At 31.4% G+C, this 17,274-nt stretch overlaps 1 protein-coding gene across 1 annotated transcript; it reads right to left on the reverse strand.

Annotated features, from left to right (window-relative positions):
- Positions 1-10,263: 10,263 nt before the first annotated feature.
- LOC107932662 (scopoletin 8-hydroxylase) lies at positions 10,264-11,703 on the reverse strand. The gene is made up of 3 exons (XM_016864721.2): positions 11,142-11,703; positions 10,696-11,044; positions 10,264-10,609 (listed from the first exon to the last, which is right to left on the reverse strand). The coding sequence occupies exons 1-3, from the start codon at positions 11,639-11,641 to the stop codon at positions 10,367-10,369; spliced, it is 1,092 nt and encodes a 363-aa protein (XP_016720210.1). The 5' UTR covers positions 11,642-11,703; the 3' UTR covers positions 10,264-10,366.
- Positions 11,704-17,274: the final 5,571 nt, after the last annotated feature.

Raw genomic sequence — 17,274 nt, forward strand, 5'->3', positions numbered from 1 at the left:
ACTGTTGACATACATGCAGCCATGTCGCATAAGTGTTGGGTTGATGTTGTTGTTAGTACAAAACTCCGGTAAGGAAAAAACTCGAACACACGATCGAAACTCGAAAAGAAAAAGAAGAAATAGGACAGGCTCCAAGGCGTGTATCAAGCCACTATCTTTAAGGTTATATTCGCCCCCACTTATCTTCAGTGTGCAAACGAGTTCCAAGCAAATTAACCTCGAGGATACAATGAAGCCAATGACTATTTGCGTTTTGCACTGACGAGAATAGTCCACTATGCACTGAGTAATGTATAACAAAAACTCAATTTCTACAAAGGATTTCTGCAGCAATACTTTATAGAATAATCTAATAATATTAGAAAATGAAAGAAGAGAAGAAATAATATTAGAATTTGTTGATCTGATTTCCAAATAAAATCCCATTCCTATTTATAGGAATTTTCATGTCTCTTCATAGAGACATCTTTCAATAGGTGTCTTTATGAATAAATAAATAATAATAATTATTCATTTAATTTTGTAACTATTCAAATAATATTTTTTGAATAGTTATAATTCTTTTTTAAAAAATCAAATGATATAACTTTTGACCAATGACCAAAAGTTTTATCTTTTGATTAATTACACCCATTCATTTATAGTTATTGGGATACTATAAATATTTGAAAATATTCCAACAATCTCCCCCCATTTTCAAAATATTTAGATTTTGATATTCTTGGAAATCAATTTGCATAAATAAAGGTGTCTTACGATTGAACCTTCACTTAGTGAAAACATGTTAAAGTTAATCTAAATTGTATGGTAGACTAAGCTTTGAACCAACTATTCCATTTGATTAACTGAACACATCTCACACAATGATTTCAACATCAGTCAATGCATAGTATCTAGGGACACTATTATAGCCATGTGTCTATGTCCTCTTTTCATGAGTGCTGTCAGAGCCAAGCCCTTAAGTTCCTAGAAGCGGCCACACTTCCACTCACATAGGTAGATCCCATCAAAAGTGTTCCCGTAATTATAACACTCTAACATATTTATGTTATGGGTCCATTAAGAGTACATTACTCATCCTTCCCTTATCATTACGGGTACCTAGCACTTTAATCTTAGGATGGATTTATTTATAGTGCTAACAGTCACATACTAATGATGTACTTTGTCTCATTGAACTCAAGACTTGACGTTATACCAAGCGTTGAGTCGAGTTTCCATCATGGGTGACTCTAATTAATAGGCTTGAGTCCCATCCCTTTTGAGGTCCTTTTTACTGCATCTCTAGCAAGATTTTTTGTCAAAGGATCTGCCAAATTTTCACTTGACCTCACATAATTAATAGTGATCACTCCATCAGAGATTAATTGTCGAACATAACTATGTCTTAATCCACTGTGTCTAGACTTTCCATTATATACTTGGCTATATGCCTTTGCTAGAGTAGCCTCACTATCACAACGGATAGAAATAGGTGAAATTGGCTTAAGCCATAAAGGTACATCATAAAGCAAATTTCTTAACTATTCTGCTTCTTTAGATGTAGCGGCTAATGCAATAAATTCTGCTGCCATGGTGGAATCAGTAATACATGTTTGTTTCTTGGAACCCCAAGAAATGACTCCTCCACCAAGAATGAAGATCCACCCACTAGTAGATGCATGATCTTCCAAACTTGTAATCCAACTAGCATCCGAATACCCTTCTAAAACTGGAGGATATCCATTATAACACAATCCATAGTTAATAGTTTCTTTAAGTACCTAAGTACTCTATTTAAAGCTTGCCAATGCAAACTACTTGGATTACTTGTGTATCTACTCAATTTTCCAATAGCATATGCAATATCTGGTCTTGTACAAGTCATTATGTACATAAGACAACCAATTAGACTTGTATATTTCAATTGATCAATTTTCCTACCAGCATTAGATACTAATTTTAATTGAGGATCCATGGGTGTAGATGCTGGTATACAGTTGAAAAGATCAAACTTTTTAAGCATATTTTCAATGTAATGTGATTGTGATAAAGCTATAGTGCTTTCATCTCGGGTTATTTTAATCCCAAAAATAACATCTGCTACACCCATATCCTTCATAGCAAAGTTGTTTGACAAGAATTTCTTTGTGTTTTCTATTTGTTCCAAATCCGTGCCAAAAATGAGCATGTCATCTACATATAAGCAAATTATAACACCCTTTCCATTATCAAATTTACTATATATGCACTTATCGGATTCATTTATTTTATAGCCATTAGCTAAAACAATCTTGTCAAACTTTTGGTGCCATTGTTTTGGTGCTTGTTTAAGCCCATATAAAGATTTAACAAGCTTACATACCTTATGCTCTTGTCCTGGAACAACAAATCCTTCCGGTTGCTCCATGTACACTTCCTCTTCCAATTCACCATTTAAAAATACAGTTTTAACATCCATTTGGTGAACAACCAAATTATATATAGAGGTAAGTGATATTAATAGTCTAATTGTAGCAATTCTTGCTACTGGAGCATAGGTATCAAAGTAATCAATACCTTGTCTTTGTGTAAAACCTTTTGCTACCAACCTTGCTTTAAATTTATCAATGGTTCCATCGACCTTCATTTTCTTTTTGAAGATCCATTTACAACCTATTGGTTTGGAACCTGGTGGAAGATCAACTAAGATCCAAGTTTGATTTCCCATTCCATTTCATCATTTATTGCTTCTTTCCAAAAAGCAGAGTCTTGAGATTTCACTGCTTCTTCAAATGTAATAGGATCATATTCGGTATTATAACAATAAGGTATCTTATTGCATATACTTTCACCTTTTCCTTCTACAAGAAACATAATGAAATCTGGTCCAAAATCTTTGACCTTTTTAATCCTCTTACTTCTTCTTAATTCTTGACAAGATTCATCATTATTATCAATTTGTTTCAATGGAATCTCATTCTCATTTGAAGAATGAATCAATTGTTGTGGTTGTAATTGTCTTGATATAGAATTAAATTTATTTTCATCAAAAATAGCATCTCTTGATTCAATAACCGTATTAATTGAAATTGAATCATTTGGTTCAATTACTATGAACCTATATACCTTGCTATTATGTGCATAACCTATAAATATGCATTCAATTCCTCTTTCACCTAACTTTTTACGTTTAGGTGTTGGAACTTTTACAATAGCTCTACAACCCCAAACCTTTAAATAATTAAGGTTTGGTTTCCTTTTCTTCCATTATTCATAGGGGGTTATTTTAGTTTCCTTATTAGGAACTCTATTCAATATATGACAAGCTGTTAGAACAGCTTCTCCCCAAAAACCCTGTCCAAGACCTGAATATGATAACATTGAATTTACCATTTCAATCAAGACTCTATTTTTCCTTTCAGCTACACCATTTTGTTGTGGTGTGTAAGGGGCTAAAACTTGATGGACAATTCCAGTAAGTTCAAAATAACTTGGATTATAGTATTCTCCACCTCTATCCGATCTTAAGCACTTGATAAATGATTCACACTGAAGTTCAACTTCAGATTTATAAACTTTAAATTTATCAAGCGCTTCATCTTTTGAATGCAATAAATATACATAACAATATCTAGAACAATCATCAATAAAAGTAACAAAATATTATACATAACAATATCTAGAACAATCATCAATAAAAGTAACAAAATATTTCTTTCCACCTAATGTAGGAGTATTATGCAAGTCACATAAATCACTATGTATCAAATCAAGCAATTTTGTTTCCTTTTAACCTTAGGGAAAGGATTTCTTGTAATTTTAGTCAACATACAGGTATTGGATTTTTCAATATTATTATTAAAAACAGGAATTAAATCTAATTTATACATGTCATTCAATTTTCTATAATTCAAATGACCTAATCTATAATGCCACAAACAAAATGATTCAACCATATAAGCAGAAATAGTATTTTTATTCTTATTGATAATATTAAGTTTGAACATGCTTTCATACATATACCCTTTTCCCACAAAAATTCCTCCCTTAGACAAAATAAACTTATCTGCCTCAAAAACAAGTTTGAAACCAAACTTATTCAACAGACTTCCAGACACTAAATTTTTCCTAACTTCTGGTACATAATATACATCATTTAAGGTTAAAACCTTTCCAGAAGTGAATTGTAGTTCAACAGACCCTTTGCCTTTAATTGTTGCGGTGGAAGAATTTCCCATGTACAAGACATTGTCATTTTCACATTGTGTGAACTTTGTGAACATGCTTTTGTCTTTGCACACATGTTTGGTTGCTCCGGTATCAATCCACCATGTATTATCATCTTGTGCCATATTAATTTCAGATATCATTGCAATGAACTTTTCGTTATTATCAGCCTTAGAAGATGATTTCTTCTTTAAAAATCGACATTCATTCTTGAAATGTCCCGGCTTTCCACAATGATAGCATGAGCCCTTTTGTTTCTTTTTGAACTTAGGTGCTCTATCAGTCTGATTGAACTTTCTCTTGAATGGTTTAGTAGTCTGTACTTCCCCGTAACACGTACTTTGGCATTTTCAGAATTTAGGTTCTGATCTTGTTTTCGATACTCTTCTTCAATACGAAGATGATTTGCCAAAGCCTCAAGAGATATTTCCTCTTTCTTATGTTTTAGACTTCTTTTAAAGTCTTTCCAAGATGGAGGAAGTTTGTCTATTATGGAGGATACCACAATCATTTCATCCATTTTCATATCATATTGCTTAAATTGATTCAGCATCTTTTCAATATCACGAAATTGTTCCATAACAGAACGACCATCAACCATTTGATAATTATTGAAACGACTGACAAGAAATTTCTTACTTGTAACATCTTCGGTCATGTATCTTGCCTCCAATTTGTCCCATAATTCTTTAGCGGTGACGTCGTTTTGGTAGGTGTCGAACAAACCATCAGATAAACCATTCAATATGTGGCCCATGCACATGTAATCAGCATTGTCCCATTTTTGTCTTTCTCAGGTTGCAGCAACAGATTCATTTTCATTCTCTTCAGGTCTTGGAGTATCCAAAACATAAGCAATCTTCAAAGTTGATAACAAAAAGTGCATCTTTTCTGCAATCGTCAAAAATTGCCACCATCAAAACGATCAAGTTTAACAAAGTTGGAAGCCAACTCCCTTAGTGTTCCACTTTCATGTGTTGTGGTAGTCATCATGAATTATAACCTTAAAATTGTTAGTACAAAACTCCGGTAAGGAAAAAACTCGAACACACGATCGGAACTCGAAAAGAAAAAGAAGAAATAGGACAGGCTCCAAGGCGTGTATCAAGCCACTATCTTTAAGGTTATATTCGCCCCCACTTATCTTCAGTGTGCAAACAAGTTCTAAGCAAATTAACCTCGAGGATACAATGAAGCCAATGACTATTTGCGTTTTGTACTGACGAGAATAGTCCACTATGCACTGAGTAATGTATAACAAAAACTCAATTTCTACAAAGGATTTCTGCAGCAATACTTTATAGAATAATCTAATAATATTAGAAAATGAAGGAAGAGAAAAAATAATATTAGAATTTGTTGATCTGATTTCCAAATGAAATCCCATTCCTATTTATAGGAATTTTCATGTCTCTTCATAGAGACATCTTTCAATAAGTGTCTTTATGAATAAATAAATAATAATAATTATTCATTTAATTTTGTAACTATTCAAATAATATTTTTTGAATAGTTATAATTCTTTTATAAAAAATCAAATGATATAACTTTTGACCAATGACCAAAAGTTTTATCTTTTGATTAATTACACCCATTCATTTATAGTTATTGTGATACTATAAATATTTGAAAATATTCCAACAGTTGTTCATGCTGAACTTCAGGCACTTGAGCACAATAATACTTGGACTTTGTGTTCCCTTCCTTCACATCGCAGAACCATTGGTTGTAAGTGGTTATTTAAAGTAAAAAAAAAAGCAGATGGTACTCTTGATCGCTACAAAGCCCAACTAGTTGCCAAGGGCTTCTCACAGCATACAGGCATTGATTTTCGAGATACGTTCAGTCCGGTAGTTCAAGCTGTTACCATCAGATCTGTTCTTGCTGTTGCAGTAATAAAGAAATGGCAATTGGGACAGGTCGACGTCAATAACGCGTTTCTAAATGGAGAGCTGACTGAGGAAATTTTCATGGATCAACCTCTTGGATTTGAGGTGTTTGATTTAGCTGGCCAGAAGCTGGTCTGTCGTCTAAACAAAGCGCTATATGGACTGCGTCAAGCACCTCGTGCATGGTTCCATACACTCAAACAGTATTTGATTGACATGCTCGGGTTTCATACTTCAAAAGCTGATCCCTCACTCTTCATACGTACTTTTTCTGATAGTCAACTGTTGCTTATGGCTTATGTGGACGATATAGTCATCACTGGCAGCTCCGATGCAGCTATAGATAATGTGGTTTGGCAGCTTCATAGCAAGTTTGCACTTAAAGACATGGGCCGGCTCAATTTCTTTCTTGGCATAGAAGTTCACACTACGTTTCAAAGGATGTATCTCAATCAAAGAAAATATGTTCAGGAGATTTTAACTAAAGCAGGTATGACAGGTGCTGCTGCAACACCAACACCCATGGTGTGCATGCCGAAACTGGTGGCCTCTGATGAGAGTCAGGCTTTTCCAGATGGTATCTATATAGAAGTACTGTGGGAATGCTGCAATAGTTGTGTATTACAAGGCCAGACTTATCGTTCTGTGTAAATAAGCTCAGTCAGTATATGAACTCACCTAGTGACAATCATTGGAGAGCAGTTAAACGCGTCTTGCGCTACTTAATTGGGACATTGGAGTATGGATTGTGTTACTCACAAGGGCAGTGCAAGCTTGTTGGTTACTCAGATGTAGATTGGGCATCTTCGGTTGAAGACAGAAGGTCCACTACAAGTTATGTTCTTTACCTTGGGAAGAATCCAATAGCCTGGTGCTCCAAGAAGCAGGCTGTGGTGTCCAGATCATCCTCAGAAGCAGAATATCGCAGTCTCGCCAACTGTGTGTCTGAAGTGCTATGGGTTAAACAGCTTCTGGAAGAAATTAGAGTTGACTTAGAATAGACACCAGTGATCTGGTGTGATAACACTTCTACAGTGTCCATGTCTGCAAATCCGACTCATCATGCAAGAGTCAAGCATGTTGAAATTGACCATTATTTCGTTCGAGAGAAAGTTCTTGATGGAACTCTTCAGGTAAACTATGTTCCATCAGCCAATCAAGTTGCTGATGTCCTTACAAAGCCTATTCCACCTAAACAGTTTGCTGAGTTTCGACATGCACTGCAAGTCACTCTAGTCAGTACTATTGATAGCAATGATCTTTAGGAGAGGAAAGAACCAGGAGAATGTTAGAGTAGTTGAAAGAAAGTTAGTTAGTTGTTAGTAATAGTTAACTAGCAGTTAGTTTGTTAAGACTGTACAACCACTCTATAAATGCATGTATTAGTGCTATGAATGAAATATCTTGGATTTCTCTATTGTTCTCTTTACTATAACTCTAGTATCATAAGGATGATTCAACATTACCTGGTGGCAGTGTGCATGAACACACGAGTCAACACATGAAAAAGCACATAACCCTTTCATTCACATTTCCACTTGTTGTATTATTGTTAGATAGTGATTGATTTGAGCTTGCACCATTGACTTCAAAACCATCGAATGAAGTATCGAATGAATTATGTGTTGTATGATGTGAGAAATTTATGAAAATAATTTGAAAGATAAGATGAGGGTGAAGAAAGCAACAAAAAGGAAGCCTAGTGTTGAATCAAGTCCAATGGAAAATTCAGATTAGGAGTCTTTCATAGTCAATTTTATAAGGCTAAGGAAAAGTGGTAGCAATTGTATCGAATTGATACGAGTAATATAGATAGTTGCGGGTTTATGCTTTGCTAAAGGAGTCGACAAGGTGTAGCAAATGGTATATGTTGTTTTGTTGTTTATCTAATCATCCCATGTTATTTTTGTTAGATATTATGATTTATGTTCAGCTTATTTCTAATGCTCTATATCCCTTGAAATTATTATGGAAAATGTGTGTATGTTTAGTAGGTGGCAAGTCTATTATATGTCAACTGTCGTCAAACATAATATTGTGTGGTCTATTATATTCTTTTAAATATATTTTAAACATTTATGCCTAAAGAAGGTTCGGTAAACAATCTCAACTTTTTGTTGTTTAAGGAAATTAATAGTGAAATTTCATATGTGGTAATTATGGAATTGTTTGAGGATTGCCTATAGGGGAAACACCAGTAGAACAGATCGAGTTCTTGGCCTTCAAAATGAATTTTTTTTATTTAATCATTTTAGAAATAATAAAATTATAAGTTAATTTAGTGTAAAATATTTTTAAAAATAATGAATTATAAATTAATACATTGTAAAATCACATTTTAATCTCTTATAAAAAAATAATTTAATTTTGATCGATTTAAAAAATTTTAATTTCGCTTCGAAACTTTAATATTAAAATTTCATTAGAAATTATAAATCTAGAAAAGTGATGCTACACAAATTCCATATATATATATATATATTAGTTGAATTAATCCAAAAATTCTTAGATGATTAAATTGAAGTTTAAAATATGTAGCACTGGACTTTCAAGACAAGCATGATGTAAGAAGATATAATTCAACAAAATTCAACAAGACTTTTTGCTGACCAACGTTGTTCCCTTTTTTCCATATTGAGGAACCTGTCGTATATTTGTCTATATACATTCATGGTTCAAGACGAAAAATAATTTCAACATGAAATGTTCATCGTGATAATTATGGTGTTGCTGAAGAATGCCAATATTATAATTGCAATTTTTAAATTTGAAAATGCTTTCCAAAGCCAAAATAGAACCATGTTTCTAAAGGGAAAATTCTCAGTAATTATACAACGAAGAGCATTTTCACAATAACTCATCCACTAAAAGAATCAAGGAAGCCAGTGGATTGCATTTCAGTTTTTCTACTAAAAAAAAGAGTAATTAATCTTTATGTATTTCAAAATATGCGAATTATTCCCTTTGTTAAATTTTTTTATTAAATTATAAAATGTTGAAAACTATTTTTTTATAAATAAATTATAAAAATGGTCATCCAATTATGCTTTTAATTCTGTTTTGATAATCTAATTATTAATTTTTTCAATTTAGTCACTATTTTTTTAAAATTAAATATTTTAATTACTCTGAGCTTATGTGGGTCTTTTTTTTATTGGTCTAGTAACAATATTAATCCTCTAATGTGTACAAATTCTATCAATTTGATCCTAAATATAAAAAATCAACAAATTTAGCACTCAATATTTACAAAATTTTTCATTTTAGTTTTAATTCTAAAAGTTCAATAAATTTGACCATCAATATTTACAAAATCTATCATTTTAGTCCTGACACTAAAAAGTAAAAAAAATTATAAAAAAATCATTTTCAATACTTTATAACCCATCGGCTAATCCATGTGAGATATTAAAATAAGAAAAAAAGTAATCTCTTTCAAGTCATTTACAACAATTTCTTTTACTATAATTTAAGCTTCATATTGGACCAAACCAATTGATTTGGAATCTATTTGGAGTAATTGGTTGCATTACTATCCAAATAGATAACGTTTTTAATGCTTTTATTTTTTTCATCTAATTTTTTGTGTTTTATCCCCATTTTTTAGAGTTCTATTAATTAACTGATGCGTTAAATACATAAATAATTAATTAATTGCTAACATGACATATACGTAGATTGTCATGTGGATGTCACGTCAAAAAATTAAAGAGATGTTAACTTTTCCATCCATTTTGGGGTGATTTGATAAACAATGCAAGTTTATGGGCTAAAAAGACAGAAAAATTAAATGAAGGGCTAAAATAATTTTTTATGTAAAATTGGAGGGGCAAATAACTTATTATACTTTTTTTTTTCTTTTTGCCAGTAAGGGTACTAGCAGGTTCAATATTATTAATTTCCTTTTCAATTTCCGTAAACTTCTTATAATATTGAGGTTTGAACTGAGTTGTATGAAATTGTATACTTTTTAAGTGCTTTTGTGTAGGCTCAAAAGTTAGGTTTTAACCAATTTTCTAAGCGCACAAAGACTTAAATGACAAACATTGAAGTTTGAACTAAGCAAAATATATGGACACAGTTAGCACTTAGTAGGCAAATGCTGAAATTATTAGCCATGTGGTACTTTTAAAACACAAATTTCGGCATCCCTAATCATTCATCTTATTTAAAAATATTGTCTTTTAAAAAAAAAAAAAACTATTATGCATCTATCTTATTGTAAGTGGTTACATAAGTAATTACACATCAAAAAGATATATAGTATCGCATTGGCATACTAAGGATAATTATATTTGTGCGAATTCAAGAGATTTCTTGCCGTCATGAACATTTCCAAAGAAGTTTCTCATATAATCCCCAAAAATCACCTCTCTATAACAAGCCATTCCATCTTTTTCTACGACTTGTGGAAGGGGTGCAATTTTCTCACTTGGTCTTGGTGATGTAAATATTGGTACCGATACTCTTGATTTTGTACTCGTTGTGCGAACTCTATGTTCTGCGCTTTTGTACTTTCCGTTGCTGAGTACCTAAAACAAGAAAATGAAAAAGAAAAATCAATAACCTTGTAATTAAATATAATAATAGAGACTTAGAAGATATGTTTGATTTCAACCTGTAATGCATCACCGATGTTAATGACCAAAGCACCAGGGACCGGAGGGATCTCGACCCACTCTCCTTTCTTTCCAATGTTAGCGATTTCTTCTGCAACTTTAACATATAAACCACCAATTCCATCTTGTAGTAAAATGGTAAGAGTACCCATATCGGAATGACGTCCGACACCTACTGTGAGGTCCGGATCAGGACATGTCGGATAAAAATTCATATTAACCATTTTCATGCCTATGAGTCCATCAATCTTTGTGTCATCTAGTTCAACCCCAAGATTTCCCATCAAAATTTCTAGCAATCTCCTCACCATGGTCATTGATGTCTTCAAGTATTCAAGTGCCACTTCCCTGTATAAACATAATTTGTTGAAAAAATCAAAATTAATGATAATATAACTCCACCATTTGTATATCAAATAATAATTCTATATGAGGCAATTCTCACCTGCACTCTTTAGGCCATTGTTGAAGAGCTTCAGCATCATTGGTATAAATCATGCTAATATAATCCTTCCATTCCAATGCTTTCTCTTTCTCCGGGACAAAGCTAGTCCCATACTTCACCAACGGGCTTGGACTCACTTCCTTCCGATAAACTGCTTTCTTTTCCGATGGTTGACCAAAGAAGTCATGCGCTGCATCCTTAAGCGACTCAAGTAAATCAACCGGCACACCATGGTTCACAAGTTGGAAGAATCCGAGAGTTTCAGCAGCCATAACAATTCCCTTGACCACTTCATCATGGTCAGGTCCGTCGAGCCTCGAGAGATCAATCGGTGCTCCCTCATGTCTAGTTGCCATTCGCTTGTCAATTCTCTCTTTTGGAGGTTGAACATACGGTTTCGGCACTGTCGATAACCCTAAATCAACCATTCCTTTGACCCCATTTCCATCTCGAACGACGAAGTTAAAAAGAGAGCTACAATCGTCTAAACTTGGGGCCATTTTTTTGTGTGTGTGAATTGAGAAGGCTAATCAATTTTGGTAATGAAAATTGATAGTGCAATGGAAATAACAATAGGAAGGGTCACCATATATATAGTAAGAGAAATGGTTGAAATTTCTCAGGTAATGGGGAAATATAATGGGAAAATGTAGAAAATTAAAAAAAGTTAATGCTATATTTGAAGAAGTATAGTATGGATTGAATGGAAAAGCTATGATTTTCCTTAGACTTCAATAGCATTCTTAGTCGGACCCAAGGGGGGCTTAGGCGTGGACCATGACTTAATTATTTTCTTAATGTCATTTTGGGTGGGCAAATTGGCCTAGATTTCATTTAAGAGCTGGGTAAAAAATAATACACTTAATGTCAATTTTCATATTATATGCATTTATAAATTTAAATTAATTTTTATAAATTTTATATGAATAAATATAAAGCATCTTTGTAATAATGTTTAGAAAAATATCCAAACCCACTTAAAATTTGATAAAAAAACTTCACTTACCTATGGTTTTAAAAATATCTACTTACCCACTTAAAACTTTGGTGAAAGATACACTAACCTCTAAAATTTAAGGATTAAATGAATCTTAAATAGAAGCACATCATTATCTATCATTAATTTTTATTATTTATTTTCTTATCCATCATCTTTATATTTAAAATTTTTTAAAAATTATAATTATTATTAAATTAAATTATATTTTAATATTATCATGTGGTAAACTTAATTTATTTCTCATTTAATATATATATTTTTAAAGTTATAAATACAGCCACTATTACAATTATAAAAAATATATCCAAATGATTATAATTAAAATTAATCATTATAAAACATGATCGGATTGATAATCAAAATATATTTAAATTTATATTAAAATAAATCTATATAAAGTCCGAGTCATAAATTACAATAAATATAGACTAAGAGTCCACACATGATTTTATATAGAATAAGAAATCAACTTGAGATTTTGAAGTCCCTATAACTTTAACATTGCCAATAAGCTAATGCAACACTAGTTGTTAGTTTGTTTTCAAAAATGTGTTATTAATAATAATTATATTTTTTCTTCTATTTTAATTTTTTTTCCTTTTTCAATAATTTGCTTTATGTAAATATAAATTAAATATTTAAAATTTTATGAATTTTCTTAAACTAATACACGCTCTTTTTTTAAGTGATAATTAATATTTTATGGTAATATTTTTATCTTTTTATATTTTTACATAATTTTTAAATAAAATAATTAAAAACTATGTATCCAAGCAATCAATATGTTTAATAAGTTGTATATAAATTCTTGACCATAAATTTTTAAAAGAATATTTTTATTTCTTTTCATAGTCTTAATCATCAAAACACGAATAGCATACGCACTAACAGGAAGGACAAACACGAGAGCACCCAACATGAATTTGCGACCTTCTTATTTTCACATTGAAAAGACTATTTAAAGGTTGTTAAAAAGAAATTTTACACAAGAAATGTTGAAAAAAGGAAGATAAAGTTAAAAGACCTTTTTGTTTGAAATTAAACCAATCTGTTTATGCCAACAAATCGTCATCTAAGCGTCATTAACAAAATGAAATGCACCATACATGTGCCCCACTGAAGAACCAACAAAAGAAAATACAAAAGTTACACAAAATTGACTGAAAATTAATATCACTTTCAAGTAAAATTAATGAATTATATTAATAAATGTTCTATATAGTGAAAATTTACATTCAACTCTTAATGAATGAATGTAAATTTAAATTTTAGAATAATATTATTAATAAATAATAATTATAAGTTTTGAATATATATATAGTAAAATAAACTTAAAAAAATTAATTTATGGAGTGAAAGAAAATGGGGAAAGTACCCTATTGTGAAATTTGTTTTTATGACCGATTGGAGTCCAAGAGGTCCGGTCAAGAAGAAATGTGTAAAATCAACAAATTTGACAAAGGGGAAAGAAAGACTAAAAGAATATTTTGGTTATACTTCTTTTTCAAATTTGTTAAGCAAACCCCACTTAAAGGCTTCATAAACTTAGTAAACCATGGAATTTATGTGAGTCACCTAAATATTAATATAATATAAATCATCAAATATGGTAAAATTTTCAGACTAGGCATTAGAACAAATTTAGATTTAAGCAATAGAACAAAACTAGAGAGAGTTAATAAGTAGTATAACTTGAACTAGAATATATTTAAAAATAATTGCTCAACAAAGGGGACTCGCTTGTCTTGGGTTGTCCCGAGGTCATGTCAAGGTTCACTCAGGAGTTACTCTTTAGGAAGGGCTCGAACACACAAGAGCTTGCTAGACTAAAGGCAAGCACACACTCATCACATTGACCATCATAAAAACATGTCGACGTCCACTTGGGAGCTATCCTGAACACGTCTGATAAAATTTTCCATCACCCTACTATTGACTCTGTAAAGGTAGAGTCGAGCCATACCCAATCAGATCCAAGTAAAACATTTCACAGATTTACTACAGTAGGATAGTTGTTTGAAGGAGCCCAGGGTGGGCCACCCCTCATCATCTAAAAGCCACCTAGCCAAATTAAGGATCCTTTGATATTAGGTCATAAAAGGAGTTGCACCATCCAAGCTTTCCCCTTCAAGCAGAGTATCTATAAATTGTTCAAAGTCAGTAATCCTTCGATCTTTAGAACACTACCTACATGATAGAGATTAAATCGTTCTAATACCACTCAAACTCCAAGTTTAGATGGCTTCTGTCGAAACTATTTTTTTGAAAATGGGGGTCGACTTGGTGTGAAAGCAAAAATTAAAACAGGAGTCGCCACTGATCTTTATTAGGTGTGATCGGATCACCTTTGTTTTAATAAAACAATTTTAGTTTACTAAAACGGCATTTTTGGTCTACGAAATTCAAGAGAATAAGTTCGGGAGTCGGTTAAATGCGAGGAAAGATTAGCACCCTCGACACGCCCAAAGATTGGTACTGAATTGATTAGTTAATGTCTTAATGTCGAAAGTTGAAAATCCGGAATGGATTTTAAAATACAATCTTATTAACATCAATTTTTTTTAAAATGCTTGAATTAGCTCAAAACAATTACTAAAGATTTCCTTATCTCGAGATATCGGAGTATCACATCCCGTAAGTTAGGACACAATACCATGAATTCCCGAGCACAAGGTCGTCTTTAATTTTAATTAGAATTCCGTGTATTTTAAAACTCAAAAGGATATTTAGCTATTTAGAATCAACGAGAGAACCGAAACCCCGTAAATTAGGGCACAATTCTTCGATGTTCCAAAATGCGAAACATTGCCTTATTTTAAAATTTTTATTTTTGAATAGTAGCGAATACGGCATTTAAATGACGTATGCTATTTGTTTGGAATAAAAAATCAAGCGATCCAAGTCGGGCAAGGATGTTGGGTTAAGGTATGATATGATTTAAACTAGATAAAACAAAAATATAACATAGAGTATAGAATAACAACACAAATACAATATTATACAAGCAAATGGCAATAACGAAAATACGAATAAACTAATTATACCACACACAATGGCAATAATCACATAACATATGTCACTTAAATACTAATCATTAATAATCAAAGACAAATGAATTAAAAATATTATAACGCAAACTAAAATGACTAAAACGTAAAACAAATTTTAAGATGATAAGAAATGAATTTAAAATAAATAATGAAAAAAGAAATTTAATCAACAATGTACAAAATAATTTAAAAATAAAAATATGTATAAGAAATTTTAGAATAGGTAATATAGGCGAAAGTTTGAAATAAACAATATATGGGAAAAGTTTAAAATGAAGGATATGTAAAATAATTTAAGATAAGTAATATATGAATGAGTTTAAAATAAATGTTATGTAAAAAGAAACTTAAAATAAATAATATACAAGACATCTAAAAATAACTAGTATATATGTAAAAAGGATATAACGATTTGAAATTGATAATATATATAAAATTTTAAAGTAAATGATAAAACAATTTAAGATGAGAAATGCATAAAGAATTTATTTAAAAGTAAATAAATAATGTAAAAGAATTTTAAAATCTATATTACACAGAGCAAATTAAAAAATGATTCATATAAGTAATTTTTAAAATAGATAATATATATAAATAAAAGTGTAAAATAAATAATATGGAATAAGTAGAATGGGTTTAAAATAAGGTATATAAAATAATTTTAAAATAAATAATATATAAGTTAATTTAAAAGTAATAAATAAGAAGTTTAAAATATATAATACGTAAAAGAATTAAAAATAGACAATATAAATATATTTTATAGTAGTAACAGTTCAAAGGTAATACAAAGAGAGTTACTTGAAATACATAATATACAATAACTTAAAATATAAAATAATTCGGAATAAAAATATAACAAAACGATTTTTAAAAAGCTTGAAATAAACTATATGTATACATATATAATAGGTAAGGAATAAAAAATAAATAATACATATAAAATAGATTAAAGTAACATATATACATAAAGCAAGTTAAAATAAATAATAAGAATTTGAATAAACAGTACAATAAAATAAGTTAGAATAGGTGTAAATAAATAACATATAAAATATTTGAAATAACATATAAATGAAACATTTAAAAAAAGGGTTAATAAATGAATTAAATAGATTTAGGACATGGCTAAAAATGAATTAAAATTCGGGGTATAAAAGTATAAATACTGGAAAGTTAATTAGGGATCAAAACGAAAACCAAACAGGATCTGAGGGCTAAATTTAAAAAAACAAAAGAAGACAGAGAATAGGGCCTGATTGAATGGGGGTTGCGAAGGAGAATGACCCATCACATAAATATCCCTTTTAGGGAGAAAGCACAAACCCCCCATTACACCAAACGGCGCCGTTTCATCATCATCATTTAAACCAAAACCTCTTTTTTTTATTTCATTTCCAGCCCTTTTTCTAAAAAAAAACAGAGAGCAACCTCTCCTCTCCCTCCCTCTCCCTTTCTCTTTTAGCCATTTGTTTGGCCAACCAAAGGAGGCACCGTCCCACTGCCACACCGCCACCGAACACGGTGGCCGACAACAAGCAACAGTGGGTTTTTTTAAACCCCGTTTCAAAGCGGGTTCAATGGCCTTGCCCATTTGACCCGAAGAGAATCGAAAATAGGGACCCTCACCCCCCGCGTTCCTATCCGACACCGGAGGTAGGACCTCCGACAATGAAATCGCCGGTTTCAGGTAAGGTTTTTTTTCCTTTCTCTTGCTCTTCTTTATGCCTTAAAGATCGACTCGTAAAAAAGAAAATATAAAAGTAAAAAGAGACAGAAAAATAAAAGAAAAAAAATTAAAATTAACACCTTTTTTTTACTTCTATTCTGCTTTTTGGATCTCAGTGTCCGTAAAAAAAATACAAGACTAATGTTTGAAACTTTATAACCGAATACAAGATCCGTTTTTGTCCCTATTCATTTTGTTTTCTCTATTTTTTTTGTCTTTTTCTTCGTTGTTTCTTCTTGCTTGCGTGTTCCTCTTGCTTTGCAAGTGTCAGAGGAGCGTGGAAGAGCGGTGGTTGGCGTCGGCGCGCGTGGGAGGAGCGGCGGCTGAAAAGAAGGCTAGGTTTTTTGTTTGCTG

Source organism: Gossypium hirsutum, chromosome A01 (assembly GCF_007990345.1).
Source record: "Gossypium hirsutum isolate 1008001.06 chromosome A01, Gossypium_hirsutum_v2.1, whole genome shotgun sequence".
In the NCBI taxonomy this organism is placed as follows: domain Eukaryota; kingdom Viridiplantae; phylum Streptophyta; class Magnoliopsida; order Malvales; family Malvaceae; genus Gossypium; species Gossypium hirsutum.